At 37.0% G+C, this 19,945-nt stretch overlaps 1 protein-coding gene across 1 annotated transcript in view; it reads right to left on the bottom strand.

Moving 5' to 3' along the window:
• PCLO (piccolo presynaptic cytomatrix protein) overlaps positions 1–19,324 on the bottom strand; it is a 366,471-nt gene extending 347,147 nt beyond the window's left edge. The window contains exons 1-2 of the mRNA XM_032643160.1: positions 19,074–19,324; positions 11,853–13,260 (exon numbers count right to left, since the gene is read on the bottom strand). Coding sequence (XP_032499051.1) covers positions 11,853–13,260; positions 19,074–19,324 — 1,659 coding nt within the window. The remainder of the gene's footprint in view (positions 1–11,852; positions 13,261–19,073) is intronic.
• Positions 19,325–19,945: the final 621 nt, after the last annotated feature.

The raw sequence follows: 19,945 nt of genomic DNA, 5'->3' as shown, positions 1-19,945 counted from the left end.
TTGTTAAATCTTCACAAAATAGGGTCAAATGATAAAAGCATATCTGAGTATGTGTCAGTGCAGTCCAACCAAAAACACTGCCACTTTAATCAATTTACAAAATAATTACAGTACAAAGACATGAAAATATTATTTGTATTTTACTACAGCAACACAGAAGACCCCAAATCAGTAAACTGAACTTACATATATATTAACACTTCTGACTGCCTCTCACATGGTGAATTCAAACTTTTATATCTCAAATGATTAACACGCCTTGAGCTACCTACCACACAATTTTGTAGCCTGTGATCCAATAGTTTCAATTAGGCAATGTTCGTGCAATTATTTAAACAACTTATTGTTTTATTATTTCACTTAAAAGTGAAAAGAATTACATTAGTGAAAAGACTCAAAGGGCTCATAAACTTTGTGAACTCATTATATATGCTGAAATTTAAATATCTTTAATTTGATCAGATAGTAATTGGAATTAAGACAATCATTTTGTATGTTAACTTGGAAAGGAAAGAAGTGCTTTTAAAAATACATATACGAGGGACTTCCCTGGCAGTCCATTGGTTAAGACTGTGCTCCCACTGCACGGACCTTGTGTAAAAATACAGTTTCATAAGGGATTTTAGCCTCTTTCAGCTTTCTGTGAATGGGAGCCCCCTATAATTTATTCAAATCTTAAATAGTTTTATGTATGTGCATTTTCAAGAATGTATTTAAGGAAAATCTGACTTTAAAATTACACTTAATCAGCTTTACATTATTTTCACCTTTTTTTCACAAATCCTAGCCACATATTTCATTACCATTGATTTCCTTCTGACCATTTTTTTAAATCCTTCCTCTTTCAAGTTAAAAAACACACAGATCTACATATTAAAATTTTTCCCAACAAATACAATTATAGTTACACGTTCACATGATGAAGCCTGCCACTGACTTCTTTGAATTCTTTTACGTAAGTAGAAATCTGATCTGAAGATTTGTTTGATGAATTCTACTGAAGTTTGATCTTCCTGAATAAATGATAGAAATGTCATATTTGTTTTGCCAACTGATTTAAAAATTTTTATTTTTGATTAGATAGAAGAAAAGAATGGAAAAGTAGTTTATTGTTCACGTAAGAATGTATCTCATCTATATGGTGTTTATTATTTTCTATTTTACAAACAAGACTCCATCTGCATTTGCTAAATTATTGACTCTCCCTCTAAACTCTGAGTTCTATTCTTAACAGTGAGCAAAGTTATCTTCATTATGTCTATTTTCAAAATCTAACAGAGCGGCTGGCTCATCGCAGGAGCTCATGGCTTTCTAGAGAACAAGAAAGAGCTCAGCAATATAAATAAGGCTTTGGTTTGAGCAAGAGTGAGTAGAAAGGTATAAAGTCAGTGCTCTTACACCTCAATTTTTTACACTAAATTTCAAAAATAAACTCCTGCCAAGAAGGTTAATTTCTTTTTTTTTAATTGAAGTATAGTTGATTTACAATGTTGTTAGTTTCAGGTGTTCAGCAAACTGACTGAGATATACCGATATAGATACATATTAGATATATATGTATACACACATATATATATTCTTTTTCAGATTCTTTTCCATTATAGATTATTACAAGATATTAAATACAGTTCCCTGTGCTATACAGTAGATCCTTGTTGTTTATCTATTTTATATATAGTAGTGTGCCCCTGTTAACCCCCAGTTCTCAATTTATCCCTCTCCCCACCTTTCCCTTTCGGTAATCATAAGCATGTTCTCTATGTCTGTGAGTCTCAAGAAGGTTGATTTCTTATAACTTTAAGAATATGTAAAATTCTCTCTCTCTCTCTCTCTCTCTCTCTCTCTCTCACACACACACACACACACACTTTCTGTAATCTAGAAATGACTGGTTTAAAATCAATGTGCTCTCCTATTTAAAAATGTTGCTAAATTTAGATCTAGCTTCTTGTATGAGATTCACTGCTAAGTAATTCTGTGACCTTGCAAATTCTTACCCTCGGTTTCCCAGTGACAAACGGAGTTAACGATGATGGCAACATCCCCACTTATTAGAATTTTTATACAGATTAATAATAAATACAAATATGTATTCCTGTCAATTTCAAAGCACTTCCACTTATACTGCCAAATGTAATTTTTAGTATATGACAAGTCTCACAAATTAGAAAAATAAATACTCAGAAAAGTTAAAATGACCTGACCGAATTACAGTAAGAGTAAAGTAAGAAGACAGGCAAGAAACACTGTCTATAGTGAAGTTACTGCTTCTTTATCAAAGGTAACTAGAACTACTGTTGACTGAATTCAGAGGAATACCAGCAAGAGTATTTATGTGTAAAGGGCAGAGCTAGGACTACAACCCAGATCTTTATACGCCTTACTGATGCTTTCGATATTGGCATTACTTTAAGGAAGATATATAAACTCCTAATAGATTATTTACATCTTTGTCTTCAATGTAGTACTTTTGAAATGTTTGTAAGTAAGAGCCCAGTTTCACCTAAGCTAATTAAGATATGGAACAGCGGAGAGTGTTAGGTGTGTGTGATTTCTCCAGGGATGTGAACAATGAGCAAGTTAACCCATCACTGTATTAAGTTTACTGATCCAGTAAATGATTCTGTTAGTTGTGGGTATCTGCTTTCGCAGCAGAACATCTGTTCTTACTAAGCTATACAGATCATCATACTAGCTGCAATAATATGTAGCAACACTTAGTAGACATTACAAAAAGCTGGATATGCAGAAAGACACCTGAAACATCTAGTTATTTAAAAGCTGAAAGTGGAAAAAAGCTTTGGTTCTAATGATTAAACTTATGGGTAGAGCATGAGGAATACATATTTATTTTATAGGTGCAACATCCAAGTAATGAGGAAAATGCTGCAAACTAGACCTCATGGAAAATGAAAGCTAAACAAACATGGCATTCGTGAACACATTTAAGTAATAAGGATTTTTAAATGATTATTTCTAGTCCTCTAAATTCATGAGAAAATTATTTTAAATAAATTTTGTTATACTCAGGGTATTTTTGTTTTAAATACTATGAAGGATACCTAAGGATTATTAGAGAATAACAAAACAAACAAAACAAACCCAGAATATTCTTTGTCTTCTAAAAACTTTATGTTTAGAATCAAGGGACTTTATTTCTCTTTACTGGGTTCATTTAAAATTGTGCCAGTTAAAGTATACATGCCTGTGACAAGCAAAGAACAAATGAAAAAACTGACCAAATCTGGCATTACAGGCATAAGGCATTTCAAATCATTACTGTTATCTAGAACCAAAAATTCCTGACATTTCACCAAGTAGAATGCCAAAGCTAAAGATGTGAAAATCGAGACTAATTTACCCATTCCTTCATATCATATAAATTGTTTAATCAGTCATGTGATGAATGAGAATTTTGTAAATTACTCAAGTGTTAATTATAAGATGAATTTCCAAATACCGTATGCTAACACATATATATGGAATCTTAAAAAAAAAAATGGTTCTGATGAACCTAGGGGCAGAAGAGGAATAATGACACAGATGTAGAGAATGGACTTGAGGACACGGGGAGGGGCAACGGTAAGCTGGGACGAAGTGCGAGAGTGGCATGGACACATACACTACCAAATGTAAAACAGATAGCTAGTGGGGAGCAGCTGCATAGCACACGGAGATCAGCTCGGTGCTTTGTGACCACCTCGACAGGTGGGATAGGGAGGGTGGGAGGGAGACGCAAGGGGGAAGAGATATGGGGATATATGTATATGTATGGCTGATTCATTTTGTTATACAGCAGAAACTAACACACCATTGTAAAGCAATTATACTCCAATAAAGATGTTTAAAAAATAATAATAATAATAATAAAGCAAAGGAAAATTTTAAAAAAACAAGCAAAAAAAAAAAAAAAACGAATTTCCAAGGTTAAAAAAATAGCACAAAGGGCTTCCCTGGTGGCGCAGTGGTTGACAGTCCGCCTGCCGATGCAGGAGACACAGGTTCGTGCCCCGGTCCGGGAAGATCCCACATGCCGCAGAGCAGCTGGGCCCATGAACCATGGCTGCTGAGCCTGCGCATCCGGAGCCTGTGCTCCGCAACGGGAGAGGCCACAACAGTGAGAGGCCCGTGTACCGCAAAAAAAAAAAAAAAAAAAAAAAAATAGCACAGAAAGGTTTGACATTAAAAGTAAAAGCCTCTCTCTCAGGCACCAAGCTTGCATCTTCAGAATCAATCAGTGTTAACTTTTGCTGTGACTTTTTCTAGTGGCTGCCATTATAACATCAAATAATAAGCTTTGATTTATAAATTTAAGATACTATGTATTTTCACCTTCTATAAAAGCAACATTTTTTCAAAAAACAACCTTATATTATCATCTGTTTTAGGGTTGTCTTAAGCAATATCCAAGAAATTATATTTGATGTATTAATTAAATATTTTAACACACAGTTAAATGATGTATAACTTTTTCAGTTTGATTTGTGTACCACCTAATATCATCTCACATTCCACTACTATTATGCAATCACATTTTGGAAAAAAATGACTTAATGTCTTTTTTAGTTTTCTTCATTTCTGGGGCATAATCAGCTACTCCATCCCACTCTTTTCATTTTCCATTTTAACAGAGGAACTCCTACAGTGATTGTGATATATACATACATACACCTACATACACATTTATACATATATACATACACTTATAGAGTGCCAATGATTTTTATGAACCCTTAAGTGTGAAAAAAAATTCTTACGCTGCCCTCACACTCCCTCTTGATCTCTTGCCTGGATAGAGGATTCATCTAATCACCATCTCTACAAATTTAAAGAAATTGGTCCCTCTCGGCTGTCTTCTGTGTTGACACCTGCCTGATTTCTCATCTTTTTGTAGATGCTAATTTTTTTCTCTGTGGAAGTCTTCCAACTTTTCTCCTTACCCTTGGAAATCAGATTATTTCACCAGGATGTATCTATCAGATGTTTTACTAATCTTGCTTGATCCATTGGTGGATCAAAATCTGAAGGCTTACATTTTCTTTCTTCTAGAGCCTGACTCCATAGCCTCGATTCATTTCTTTCTGGAACTCCTATTAGAGCTCTTAGATATAATTTCCATGATTTTTAATATTTCTCTTAAAGCCTCAGAACTCCCAGAGTCCCAAGGGAGCCCCAGAATTTCAGATGACCACACCCTCGAAATGTCTACAACTCCATGGACAAGAGTTTAAAAAGAGCTCCTTGTGCTGGAGTAAAATGCTCATTCCCCAGCCTCCACATCACCACAGGAAGGAGTAAAGAGAGGCATCACAGAATTGTGCACATTCCTGGGTACAGTCCCACTCTTTCCTTTCTTAACCCCCCTCGAGCTCCCAGCCTCAGAACTATACAAATTAGACCTTTAGTCACCACTAAAAATTCCAGATTCCTGAGTCATCCCTCAACTCCCAGACTCCAATCCCCCAATTAGAGGGAGTGAGAGGACCCTACCACCACATCACCAACCCTCCCTTGGTCTGTGCTATAACCTTCTACTTCATTTTTCTCCATAACACTTATTGCCATCTGTCACACTATACGTTTTATTTATTTGCCACTCTTACTAGAATACATGTCGCACGAGGGAAGAATTTTTGGCTACTTCGTTCACTTTTACAACTAGCACAGTCCAGAAAAGTGCCTGAAACATAGTAGGTGCTCAGTTAAATAGCTGGATAATTTGCTCTACAAGCTGGGAAAATTCTGGGTCTTGCTTTTCCAGAACATCAACCAGGCCCATTTTTACCCTCAATCAGCCCACTGAAATTTGAGTGTACTAATTATTGATGAAATACCCTCTCTTAAGTATTTCTCAGGAATAATAAGAATTTTATAAGTTCTTTATATTTCCTGAATGGACTCCTTCCTGTGAGGTCAGGTGTTTTGTTTTGTCTCTCACTAGTTTATATATGTCCTTCATGGAATATTATTGCTAAAATGTCAAGTGACTCTCTTCAAACCATTCATTTACAGTGAATGTCTCCATTATTTAGAATGGGTAATCAACAGAGGTTTTTCTGTATTTCTTGACAGTTCTGCTTCCCCATTAGTCCTCTTCTTTGAATAAGAGGAAGTAGGATGGCAGAGGGTCAGTGTCCAAAGTAAGGACAGCTTTACTAGGAGGGTAACAGATTTAGTAAATTTGACTCCTTAAGTGTTTTGTTTGTTTCCTCCTTTAAATCACTCTGTTGTGGGAGAGGAGCATTACTTCTCATTTTCTTTCGAAAGCCCTACTTTTCTCATGAGGGCCCTTCCTCAGGCAGTTCATCCCTTCATTTGGAGAATTCTTTGGCTTTAGCCTAAGCAGAAGAAAATAAAGCCTCTTCTACCTGCTGTCTTCCACCAGAGATTAGGAAAGGGTCCACTTGTCCTGTTTGTTCCTCCTGTAGTTCTGTAACTTATTACTTGATCACTACCTACGACCCACTGTTGCTGTCTGTATTTGTGGACGCTAAGCTCAGAGCTTCACTGAGGCTCCATAAGGAAGCCACCTGACAGTGGTTTCTTTAGCTCTGTTTCTGTCACCACTTTTCCATCTACTTTCTATCTTCTAGGAATTCTTCAACCTGCCAATTTATGTTATTGGTGGTCTTTCCCATTTTTTCGAACTACTACACTTTTTTTTAATGAGTACTTTTTATTATTGCTTTTACTTATTCATTTATTTTTTAACTGAGGTATACAGAACTACTATACTTTCAATCTTTTAAAACTGGGACCTCTAGAGAGGAGGTGAACGCATGTGTGCTCAGTCCTCCTTTTTAAAAAGAACCGTGTTGCTGTCTCTGCTTAGAATTTGGGGTGACAAATCACCTTTGTGCTAAAACAGCAAGCAACTAAAAAGAGAATATTCCTTTTTCTAAAAGTTCTTTCTGCTACTCCATCATCAGGAATGTCTTACTGGCTTTCTTTCTCCACAAATTCCAGCCTCCTAACATTTGGCATATCTCTACTTTTCTTAACAGATATTTCCCCCTCAGTTTCTCCTACTAGAAGTAGCAGGCTGATCCACCAAAAAGAGGTGGCCAGTTGAGTCATTTTGCCAACCTAAAAAATTTCAGTCATTTTTTGTTTGTTCTTTAAAAAGTTGAGAGAGTGTATATGGAAGTCTAAGTGTGTTTGATTTTCATTTTTATTTTTTAGCTCCTGAGAGATGGCCATGTTTTTGCTAAATAAAACATCTAGCTTCAGCCAAGATTAATATATAATATATGGGCCATCATGATCGAAATAATATGAGGGAAAAAAAACACCCACCTAAACCCACTTTTATCACTAACATTTAGTTCATTATTAACAGTCTAAAAAATGACAAGTCATTTCATATATTACAAAATTTCCTAAGAACCAGGAGAATTATCACACATTAGGAATAAGTCTTTCAATCTCTCCTTAAACCTACCTGGTCCCAGCCTAGATACCAAAAGAGATAAAGTAAATCAACAACAACAAGAACAACAACAAGAGACACTGTAGTTACTAACTGTAAAGCAAATGTTCAGTTTCTGTGTCAGAACGCAAACCCAAAGAGTGAACCTGTATTGCTGAGATTAACTCCATTAACGGACTAGCAAGAAGAGATACGACTATAAACTCCTCTTAGCAAGAAGAGATACAGCTATAAAGTCTAGGCTTGGAGCCAGTGGATTCTTAAGGTTTATCTGAACAGCACACATCTTGACAACTACCAGAGAGGACACTTAAACATCATCCCCTTCACACAAATATTTGAGTTATCTAAGGTATGAGTGTGTTTGTTTGTATATGTATGTGTACGTGTGTGTATATGTGTGTCAGGTGGGCAGAGGTGGGAGAGAGCTGGCCAATTTAGTTAAGGAAGTAAAAGTCCCCTTTCCTAAAGCTTGTGTCTGGGTGTTGACACCTTTCCAGTCCTTCTCCTCAGATCTAGTAGTCATTTGAGAGCCAGGATGTTCAAAGCAAATATAGTCATAATTCTGCTTTGGTGACAAAACTATATCAGAGAAATTCTCCTGATCTTTTCAAGGAGAGATACAAGAGACCAGGATTTTATTTTTATTTTATTTTTACCCAATAGGCTGTAAAAGTAATAATATAGAGAATAACTTACATATAACTCAAACTTGAAAATAATAAATTCATGTAAATTAAAGTAGTATAGAATATCTAGTCTCTGGCGCTGTCCTGCATGGTAAAACTGTTTACTCAATCTGAGTATTTTTGGACAATTTGACCCATAAGATTACATTTTTCCTTATAGGGAAAAAAATGAGAATTAAAATGAAATGTCACAATTAATACTGTAGATCAAATGGCTCTTGATTGCTATCTCAGAACCCAACAACTTATGATATTGTGTCTATGTAGAAAACAATTTGAGAGTAAGCTGTCAAAGTCAACTGTTTAAAATATTAAGATTATCTATGACATCATATTACAACTTCAAAAGAACTTCATATGTTGAAAAATACCTTCTCATACAAATGTTCAGCTAATCCTCCTAAAAACCCAATGTGTTTAACAGAGAACATGTTATTTCCATTGTTTATATGGTATCACTGTTACAGAAAGTGTAAATGACTTGCCCAAGCTCATCTCCTTAATAACGGGGATGCTTTTTTTTTAGCCATTGAGACCCTCTAACTGCCGCCCCCACATTCCCAACTCCTGTCAAGTGTGTCCAAATTCTTACCCTTCTTCACATTCCCAGCTCAAATACTTCTATTTCCATGAAGATATTTGTCATACCCCCCAAAGATAGTGATGACTTCTTCGTTTGATCTCATAGCACTTTCTCTCTTCTTACCACGAGTAAATGGATTTGGAATCAGAAGATTTAGTTTGGGTTCTGGTTATTTACTATCAGGATGATCCTAACATAGTAACCACTTGAACACCAATTTTCTTCCATAAGAGAAAACAGAATACATGACCATAGAATTATTTGGAAATTTAATTTTGATAAAACAAATAAGAAGGAACTATGTGAACTGTAAAGATCTATACAAAGTTACTTTTCATATATATCTATTTTTTCCTTTCTTATTTACAACTTTTATTTCCCCAGTTTTCTGGTAGAAGGAAGACTCCACATCTAACACATACTTGATTCTATCAAAGTACCTGATGGTGCTTCGCAACCTGGCATTTGATACACATTTGTAAAATGAATGAAGGATTGAAGGTATGACTACATTAAACAAGGTAAGTTTCATAAAGGAGAATGCTCACTGCTACCGACTAAATGTGGAAGACCTCAATCTGACTTAAACTTTTCTCCAATCTCATTGAGCATTTCTTCGCCACCACTTCAGGCAACCTAGATTTATGCCTGATTCCCTAAATATACCCTGTATTATTATTCTGGCTCTAGGTCTTAGGCTAAATCATTACCCCCTTTCATGTTCTTTATCTGTTGAAATAATATCCATCACTATATACCTAGCACAAATGCCATTTTCTCCATGAAGCTTTCCTTATCTCACCCACTGGAAATGGCACTTCCTACTTGGAAGTTCATAATGTTTGCTCATGTCTCTCACAGCTTTTATCATTTGACCACATATTTCCTTGTGTGTGTATGATCTAAGCTAGTACATTTGGATCATGTTAAGATCAGCATTATGTTTTACTTATCTTTATAGCCTACCAAACGTGTAGTAAAATGTCTTCCACACTGTAGGTACTCAAATAATATATGTGGCTTGAAGGTCCAACTACAGGTTTCTGCCTTATAAATTGCCACAAAAACATGACAAACATTTTATAAAAAGATCATCTACTGTTTGAAGTCATTATTACTACACATTCCTATCAAGATGGTATACTATGAACAGAAACACATCTTTATCAGAATTTTTATATATATGTACACACACTCACACATATATATACACACACACACAATATGGAATATTACTCAGCTGTAAGAAAGAATGAAATTTTGCCATTTGCAACAACATGGATGGACTTGGAGGGCACTATGCTAAGTGAAATAAGTCAGACAGAGAAAGACAAATACTGTATGATATCACTTATACATGGAATCTAAAAAATACAAGAAACTAGGGGCTACAACAAAAAAGAAGCAGACACACAGATGTAGAGAACAAACTAGTGGTTACCAGTGGGGAGAAAAAAGGGGAAAGGGGCAGCATGTGGGATTAAGATTAAGGGATTAAGGGTACAAAACTATTATGTATAAAATATGCCACAAGGATATATTGCACAACATGGGGAATACAGCAAATATTTTACAATAACTATAAATAGAATATAACCTTTAAAAATTGTGAATCACTACGTACACTTGTAACATATTTTATACCTCAACTATACTTCAATAAAAAAATTAAAAGATAAAAAAAGAATGTGGAAAAAAAGTTTAAGATATGAAAAAAAGCTACAAATATATAAACCAACTATTTATAATCTGATTTCCTCCATAACTTAAATGTTCTTATTAATTGCAATTTTATCACTGAAGTATGGCTTATCTAAAAATTTAAAGTACTCAATATGACTTTTGGTAAAAAGAGTAAAAGATACCTTGGCGGAAAACCAAAGGTTGACATATTTTAAATGGACATCATTTTCAACTTTCATCACAGTAAGTATCCAAACTAACGTACCAGCTACCAGTAATTATCACTGTTGTTTTTATCAGAACATAGATTGCATTTATAACAAGGGTACACAAGTCTCCTCTCTCGCGGATATTTAAACGACATAATCCTTCATTGCCTGCTGCCTTCATTCCTTCTTGTGCATTACGTGCACATAACGCACACACAGCCCACTAACAGCTGTTCTCTAGATGGACTCAGTGGTTTCTGTGCCTTCTCACCGGGTAGGGGCTACTGCATTTCTTTTAAAAATGTATTCTTTCAAACCCTAAGCCCTTTTATTCTCACTTATTTTATATTATTATACCACCTTCACTGTATTATTTCTCAACTCCAGAGAATTCCTAAGTTCTGCAGTTTTATGTTTTCTGTCCCTTCCCCCGAACGTCCCCAAATCTCTACCTATTAAAATGCTATTTTATTCAGGGACTTTAAGCACCTGCTGAGAATAACTTTTCTATCCTGAACCAGAGTAAACAACCTTGAACTCATTTGTGTCACAACTGGCCCCTTCGTGATTCAGTCTGCCAGGAAGGCTTACCCAAAGACTTGGAGTTATAAACTGTGATCCGTCTAAGAAGACACCCATAAAGTTGCACCTGTTCTAATGACTTCATTTTTTTGAAGTGACTTACGCTGTTCTGAATGACTCTCAGCTAATGAGGGAAGCATGCTCTCACAGTGTATAGCAAAATCACTGGCAGGAAAAGGGGATGTGCAGTTTGAAAGAACGTATTCACTTTCGTATCAAAATCGTATTTAGAATCTGAAAACACTGTCCACTGTTTTTCGCAGCATAAATAGGATCCCATTTAAGAATATCATATCAAGAGTCTCATGGTAGGCAGGAGCATGAGTTTAAAAGCTGATGTAAAAATTAATATAATGTAATAATAGTGTGGATTTTACCCATAGAATGCAATGAGCAAAAGCTCAGCATCTATCAATCAATTCATACTTCCTTTATGTGCCAAATTTATCAGAAATTGTAGCAATATTTTGGAGAAATATTATTGGAGAAAATGTTGAAAAACTCTAATTTACATTTGGCAGAGAAGAAAAAGAGGGAAGTAGGAAGGAAGGAGGGAAAGAAGAAAAGAACCAGAGAAAAACAGTGCCATCCTATCATTAACAGCAATAAACTAAGCACCATTGTGTAAGATGATGATATGGTTTAAGAGCACGAACATAACGAAAAAATGCACTTACCTCGGTTAAATGAGGATTGGGGTTAAAACCACAGAGGCTACAGACAGTGGTTTGACACTCAGTGCATGTGTTAAAATTGGCCTTTTCTGGAACATTCAACAGAAGTTCAGTGGTATTGCAAAGAGGACAGATGGTTTTGGGGAGGCCTTGTACCGGAGTCTGTGCTGCAGATGGAAAAGTTTGTGGCTGCAGAGGTTTCCCTGTTTGGCTTACTGGTTTTGTAGATTGTTGAGGAGGGGGCTTTGCTGGGCCAGGCTGCTGAGGAGGAGGCTTCATTGGGCCAGGCTGTTGAGCTGGAGTCTTGCCTGGCCCAGGCTGCTGGACCTGAGGTTTCGCTGGCCCAACCTGCTGAGCTGCAGTCTTTGCAGGCCCAGGAGGCTGAGCTGGAGTCTTTGCAGGCCCAGGAGGCTGAGCTGGAGTCTTTGCAGGCCCAGGAGGCTGAGCTGGAGTCTTTGCAGGCCCAGGAGGCTGAGCTGGAGTCTTTGCAGGCCCAGGAGGCTGAGCTGGAGTCTTTGCAGGCCCAGGAGGCTGAGCTGGAGACTTTGGCCCAGGCTGCTGAGCTGCAGGCTTTGCTGTTCCTGGTGGCTGGGCCGGGGTCTTTGGGGTCCCTGGCTGTTGAGCTAGGGCCTTTGTTGGCCCTGGCTGCTGAGCTGAGGGTTTTGCAGGCCCAGGCTGTGGTGTGGAAAGTTTTCCAGGTCCAGGCTGCTGGGCTGGAGGCTTTCCAGGACTTACTTGGTGAATAGGTGGCTTGGATGGGCTTTGCAGTGAGGGTTTAACTGACTCTCCCCTTACTGTATCTGTCTGTTTAGTCTGAGGCCTGGCTGCATCTCTTTGAAGTGGCAATTTTGCCTGGTCTGTCTGAGGAGCCTGGGTGAGGCCCTGAGCTGGCTTTCCTGTTTCTGGAGGTTGTGATTTAATTTTTTCTGGCTGCTGAGGGGATACTGATTTTGGAGAACCGTCCTGCTGAAGCAGGGCCCTCACAGGTCCTGGCTGCCTAGGTACTGGCTTGGGTGACTGTTGTTGTGATGGAGGCTTTGTGATTCCTTCAGGTTTTCCTTGTTCCTTCTGAGATATTTTTTGTTTCTTGGAGGCTTCTTCCTGGGAGGCATCAGGGTCTGATATCAAATCAAAAGGACTGAATTTATTTACAACAGAGGAGACAGCACTTAAAGGATTAACCTCTGAGAGGAAGCCAGGCATCATACTAGACTTGTGCTCTTCCTTAAAATCAGTTCTGGATTTCGATTCTTTCAAGCTAATAGTGGAAGGACTCCTTCCAGGCAATTTCTGCTCTGACCTCAGAGTGTCTGTAGTTCTACTTTTACTGAGACCAGGCTGAACTGGATGCCCTGGGTCCGGTGGCTTTCCTGGCTGCTTTGGAGATTGACTACTATCCAACTCTTGTTTCCTAGAAGAATGAAACAAAAAGAAGTGAAAATAATGGAAACTATCACAACTCAAAATAATATTTAAAACCCATTGCTTTCTTGCATCTTCAAAATTATGATGCATAAATATAACTAAAATCCATTTTTGCAGCATCCTATAAGTAATCATAACATATGTCTTTGTTACTTTCTTTACATGGATACAGATTTTCAACACGGAAGTGAAGAGGAAGGGGAAAAAACCCCATACTTGCTACTATAAGTAATGAACTATTAAGATATCTAGTTAGAAAGTATTTATAATAAAAATAATTTATATTTACTTAATAGAATCTAGCCATACTTCACGCCTATTTAAACAGATTAACTCAAAAGATCAATGCAAAGCCATGTTCCAGTACTTTTATGCTCACAGGATGTATCCTTTTTAACCAAAAGTTATAGTCAAGGAATGTTAGCCTCCCAAATACCAGCACACTAAGAAGTGAAAATATTCATTTTTAAATGAGATTGCTGCAACTGTTTTTTGTTTTGCTTTTTACTTAATATTAGAATTTACATTAGCTACATAAGACATACAACATGACATCACAGGACCTGGTAAAGGAGGTTTTTCAGGAACTCTGAAAAAGCTGATCATCTATTCAAGTTTTGACAGAGTATCTGTCAAAAAAGGTAACATCTATCAAATATTGTCCTTATTAAACTTTACAGAGTAAGAATTCCTACTTTAATTAGAAAATTCTGAGAAACAATTCTTTCTTGTGGAAGAACAGTGTTATATCATTCAATTATTTTTCCAATAGCATTCTTAATCTGAGATCTCTCTACGTAACAATATGATGCTTAAAGCATCTTGAGACATACATAGCCTGATGTACAAATAGCAACAATCTGGTTGTGACCCCACTTTTGAAAAGTACTGTTACCTTCCTCAAAGGAAGAAAAAACATAATGCTCTCTTTACTTAATGTTTTCTACAACACTTACTATTACCATTGTTAATTAGTCATTATTATTGACAATGACCTAAAAATGCAACAAGTAATTAATTTGCAAGATTTCTTCTAACTCATAGACAAACACACAAGATGGATATTTTTAAAATAGTTTTGGAAACATCAATTTTAAATGACTATGGCTCAATAATTAAAATACTTGTTTCTCATATACACTTTTACCAAGTACGTTAAATTTTAAACAAGCTATTTTTTACTGATAAAATTGCAACTAATAAGAACATGCTGTACTAGAATTATGGGATAAATCAAATTATAAGTACTTTGTTTGATATATGTAACATTAATTTTGGAAAAGATTTCTTTTTAATTAAAAGAAAAAGAGATAAACAGAGTGATTCAGTAGCACTTAACATATGAGATGATCACAATAAAGTTCTATAGGCTTTAATTTGTTGGAATAAAATTTACCTGCTAACAGACCAGACTATAACTTTTTCATTTCAGGTCATCTGGTACTTATTATCAATTAAGTTTTTAAACTACCCCTAATGATACAGAAATTTGAGTATAGATCAAGATGTAAGGCATAGTAGGAAGAAACACAGAAGTATTACTTCTAAATAGCAAAGGGTCAGAAAGAAAAGAATCTATAAATGGCAATGTATGCCACAAAATGATTTTCTAATAAAAGGTGAATAAATACAATTCTTAGTTCTGGCCATTTCCTCCAGGAAAAAAGGTTACAAAAACTTTAGATACTACCATGTCCCTGAAGCCTGTACTTAAATAAGGAACTAAAATTATTATCCTAATTGATTCCAACAGTTCTAAGATATCTTTCAAAATACACTGCTACATATTTCCATTGGGGAAAATAATTTTGAATGTTTCCTTATAGGCCTCATTATGTGCTCCCTTCCGTATGAAGGCAAAAGAACCACAGTAAACAACCCCAAATAGGTTATTTTCCAAAAGTTCCACTGTTTAGATAATCACATTATTCTAGAAATGTTCCATATTCAATTAATAAAGTTTACCATTCCCTTGAGGGGCAGATGCTTAGGAACTTATCCTATAAGTGTTTAGGCATTTTATTAAAGAAATCTATATTTAAACGAATACCCAAAAAATCTATTCTTAACTGTGCTCTCTTGAAAATACTATTAAACTTAATCACTGTTTTTGTGATATTTCACTTAATCCAACATACGTACGAAACAAATAAATTTTGTGAATACCAAATATTTGTGACAACAATAAATACCAAAAGTTAAAGGAAGCTACTTGCATTAGAAATTATAACTGCATGTACTTCCTATGAATATTAAGTTCTATTATATTAGAGACTCGCCCTGTGAGAAAATACCCATACACCTATAAAGACTACAATTTAAACTTAGTTTTAGTTGCTATAATTATGTAAATAAACGTCAAACATGGAGATCTGGGAGGGAAAAATAGAAAGACAATCATTAAGAGAAGATACAGGCTTAATACCAAACAAAAATATAAAGATGTCTTAGCTAACTATGTCTTTTGGTGAATTTCTGATTGGTACGACAGTTGTGTTAAAAAGAAGAATGACCAAAATGCAATCTGTGTCTTCTGTACTAGACTATGAATTCCTAGGGAGAGATATGTTTCACTCATCTTTTCATCACTAGAACCAAACCTGGTAACTAGTAGATGAGTATTAATGTTTGATGAATCAATGAATGAATGAATAACAGTGAGTGAACAAATGAATGAACATATCAGGTTTTTGTTTCCCTCTAGATTAACGTCTCTTGAATTCTTTTCACTTTAAATTCTTCTACAGGTCTTGTGAGATATAAATGGAAACATTCTGTATTCATTTTGGCTTGCTGCTCTAGGAAGAAACACAATTGTGGAGGTGTCTACCCAGCAGTGGAGGCCTAAAAGAATGCTAAGGAAAATAACTGATTCAGTCAGAATTGTTACTAAATATTCTACTAATCAGAGGTGTTTTTCAGTAAAGCTCTTCTCATATGACACATCCGTAGGTGTAAACAGAATGAGTAGAAGACGTAATAAAATTGCATTTCCCTGGATCGACAATGAATCGAAAATGCAGAAGCATTTCATTTGTAAGCTCTAACTTCTAGTTTCTAACTACTCAAGTCTTATACAACTTCCCTTTTCATTTTACTATTGTCATCCTCAGATTAGAATTTTTCTTTCACAGGTTAACAGAAAAGAAATGTTTCAGCAGCAAATGAGATAAACATGTATTCAAGACTAAGAATATAAAAGCAGTTGGAATACTAAAATATTTTTAAATGTAACACAACAAGCAATGACACTTGACAGCGTTAAGTCATAAAATTTTATAATAGAAATATAAGCATCTTTAGGAATGTCCATTCATTGTACATTGCAGAGGATACCAAGACTTAAACAGGCTAAGCAATTGATTCAAGGTTATAAAACTAGTTAGTCACAGAAATCTGGTATCCTAACTCCTGGTGGGCAGGAAGGGGAGGCAGGATTTCCAGTACATTGCACTGACTTCTCCATATGTAAAAGAGAATAGGTACATCAAAATAACTCACAACAGTGAATAACTCAATATACAACTTGTCTGCAGCCATCACTGCCAGTGCCATTCACTGCTGATATTGATATCTCTACTCTTTATATGTATAGGGTTCCTTCAAATTAAAATCCAAGCAAAAATGTTCCTGTCAAATTTTAATTAATCCTTACTATGGCTCTACAAGATGAGTAAGATAAGTATTATTGCCTTATTTAGAAGCAAGGAAACTTAGGCACATATGGCTGAGAGTCAGTTAAAATTAATAAGGTCTCTGGGCTCTCAACCCTTATTTCTTTAAAAAAATAAATAAAAATCAAAGCCCACCCTAATTCGCACCACATAATCTCCTACAACTTGAAATGATTTGGATATACTTTCTTATATATACTTAAATTAATATGTGTTTATTTGGTTATCACATATGGGGATAATAACTTTCCAAACTTAAAGACATTTATAGAAATCGCTCAGTAAAATATAAGCAGGTTACCAAAATCAGACACGTTTATATATTTCAATGAAGCTTTCATCAATAACTGTTTAGGCCGCAGACTACCTATTGATAAGAATTCTACCGTAACAAAAACATCAACAGAGAGCTTTAAAAGTACGCTAACTGATACAAATACTGAACAAAACACCACACTTTCATAGGCTGAGATAATATTTTTTAGCCACCCTCTGAATACAAGGAAGAAATGTAGAAATCAAAGCTCACACTCTTCTTGGTATTTGTAACCAGCATGCTAAACCTGTTGCTTGTGCCTCTTAGGAAAAATTGTAGAAGAGTTGGCATACATTTCTAAAAGGTTAATAAAAGTACTGTACCTCATTATTACCCTAGAAAAATCTAGTATATGAACATTCAAAATTTTTTCTAAGTCAGGTTTTAAACAGTAGAGAAAATAGTACATATCATAAACTGTACTCTTAAGGGAATAGATAAGAAAGGCTTTATACCAAAGAAATAGCCCAATATATTACTAGTTTAAAAACACAGAAAAACATATTCAATATAATAAAGCTAGTCTTTACTAGTAGTGTTGGTTCCCCTTCAAGAAAATAGGGTTTTTACCTGATATAGTTTACGAATTGAAGGTTTTATGTGAAACATATTGCCATTGCCACTATCCACAAAACATTTTACATTTCTACTGTATTAGTTACCTGACAAAATTATATGTATATACTTATATTATAGCTCCTAAGTGTTTTTATTTTATGAAGTACAGGATAAAGGCCTACACCTATATCCATATCTTTCATACTTCCAGTATCTCTAATGAAAATTGTTAGGTTATCATAAAGTAGGAGTGGTTTCAGGACCACGGACAGAGGAATGTCCTGTCTCTGAACACGCTACGAGGGTGCAAAGTTAAAGGGTTTGTTTACAACAAATAAAGGCAGGGCAGGCACAGTGATTATACCCTCTTAGTACTCTAATTAGAAAACAACTAATTTATTGGGATGGAGGAATACAGAGAGCTAGAGAGAAAAATGAATATGTTACTGCTATAGATTAGCTCTTAATTGCCTGTCCAAGTTGCTATTTGTCTTTAAAAGTATGTACTGGAAACTAATTTGAAGGTAACACAAATTCACATGTTCTTCCGTAAACTGTAAGACGCTATTCCATATAAAGGAGCGGTGGTTTAAAAAATAGCATATGCTAATTCATAAATACACGTACAGCACCTGCACTGTTGTGACCAAACCATCTGTTTAATGCCACACATATTTTAGGGTTTCTCATTGAATATAAAAGGTGTATTTATTCTATACCTTCTACCTAAACAGCTCCTGTTCTCCTCTGGGGGTTAGGGTGGGAAGGAAAGACAAATCACCTCCAGGGGAATTAAAGGTATTGTTACAGAAATATTTAGACATCATTCACAGAGAGAAAGACCCCGAACTGACTGAGGAGGTTTAAACAGAAACAGGTAAACACCCAGTTCTCTCCATTTCCTAACACGTCCGTTTTGTATTAACGGAAGACTTCCAGATTAGTAAAACACTGGAGGGCGTCTCTCCACGCCACCCTAGACAGAAAAGGTTCCAAAAGGCCAGAAATCACAACCTAAAATCACAGTTCCAAGAATGCAACCCTTGACTATCCCATCAGAAACTCTATAAGGCATCATTTTTATCCTGCCCAACAGAAAGCTTATGTTCTCTTTACCACCACCCCATTAGGGAGAATAAAATGAACGGAGGCGACATATATGTACTGCCGTGCTGGCACATACGGGCTGGCACATATGTGCACGGGAAGCTGTACATATATGCCCGGACATATACATCATGCTGTGCGTGCCTGTGCATGGAAGGCGGCTCCGCAGAGGCCGGAGGAATGCTTCCCTTGGGCAGCCCCTGCGCCCTTGACATGACAGCAGCGATCTGTCTCCTCTCCTCTTCGCTCAGCTGGCTCAGATCCGCCTCCATGCCGGCCGGAGTCACGGTGTGCAAGGGGCTCCCCGCCCCGCCAGCCCCTTCTCCGGCAGCCGCTACTGCCGCCGCCAGCCCTTCGGGGAGCCCTTCCCCTTCCAAGCTCGCCTCGTTGCCCATGGCTTAGGGAAACTCGGGGCCACCGCGCTCCCTCCTTGTGCTGCCTCCCCGCCGGGAAGCCCGTGGCCGCAGGAGCAACCGGAGACGGGGGCTGCCGCCGGGCGTGCAGACGGCGAAGTCCCTGAACACCAGGCGGAGATTAGTCCCTCTTGCAGGTGATGACCGAGGCCAGTGACTCCTCCATGTTGGACAACGCCAGGCAACCTTTGCGGAAGACAACTCCCGACGCCGCCTTAGCGCCCCAAGCCGGGGAAAAGCAGATCTGAGCGGTGCCAGCTGGGCGCCGTCTGCCCCTCCCACCGTGCCCCGCCTCCTCGCCGGCGCCCTCGCAGTGCGCATGCCCCTCTTGGAACAGGTGATGCCTGCGCCCGCACCCATCCCGCTCTGCGTCGCTCTGTATCCTTCCTCACTGTCAGCACCGACTTAAAGGAGCCCAGCGAGAGCACAGCTATAAAGAACAAAACAGCCGACGTTTCTTTCAGGCATATTTCAGGATGCCTCAACCCTAGTTTTAGCGGACTACATTCAAGGGGACAGGGAAGGGGGTTTGAGGTGAGGTGTCTGTTTCCATTCCATCTTTGACTCATGGGATTTGTAGTTTTTTTTCTTTTTTCTTTTTTT

This window comes from Phocoena sinus, chromosome 9 (genome assembly GCF_008692025.1).
Source record: "Phocoena sinus isolate mPhoSin1 chromosome 9, mPhoSin1.pri, whole genome shotgun sequence".
Classification (NCBI taxonomy): Eukaryota; Metazoa; Chordata; class Mammalia; order Artiodactyla; family Phocoenidae; genus Phocoena; species Phocoena sinus.
The sequence above is the reverse complement of the archived record's forward strand: the minus strand, read 5'-3'. Positions and strand labels throughout refer to the sequence as shown.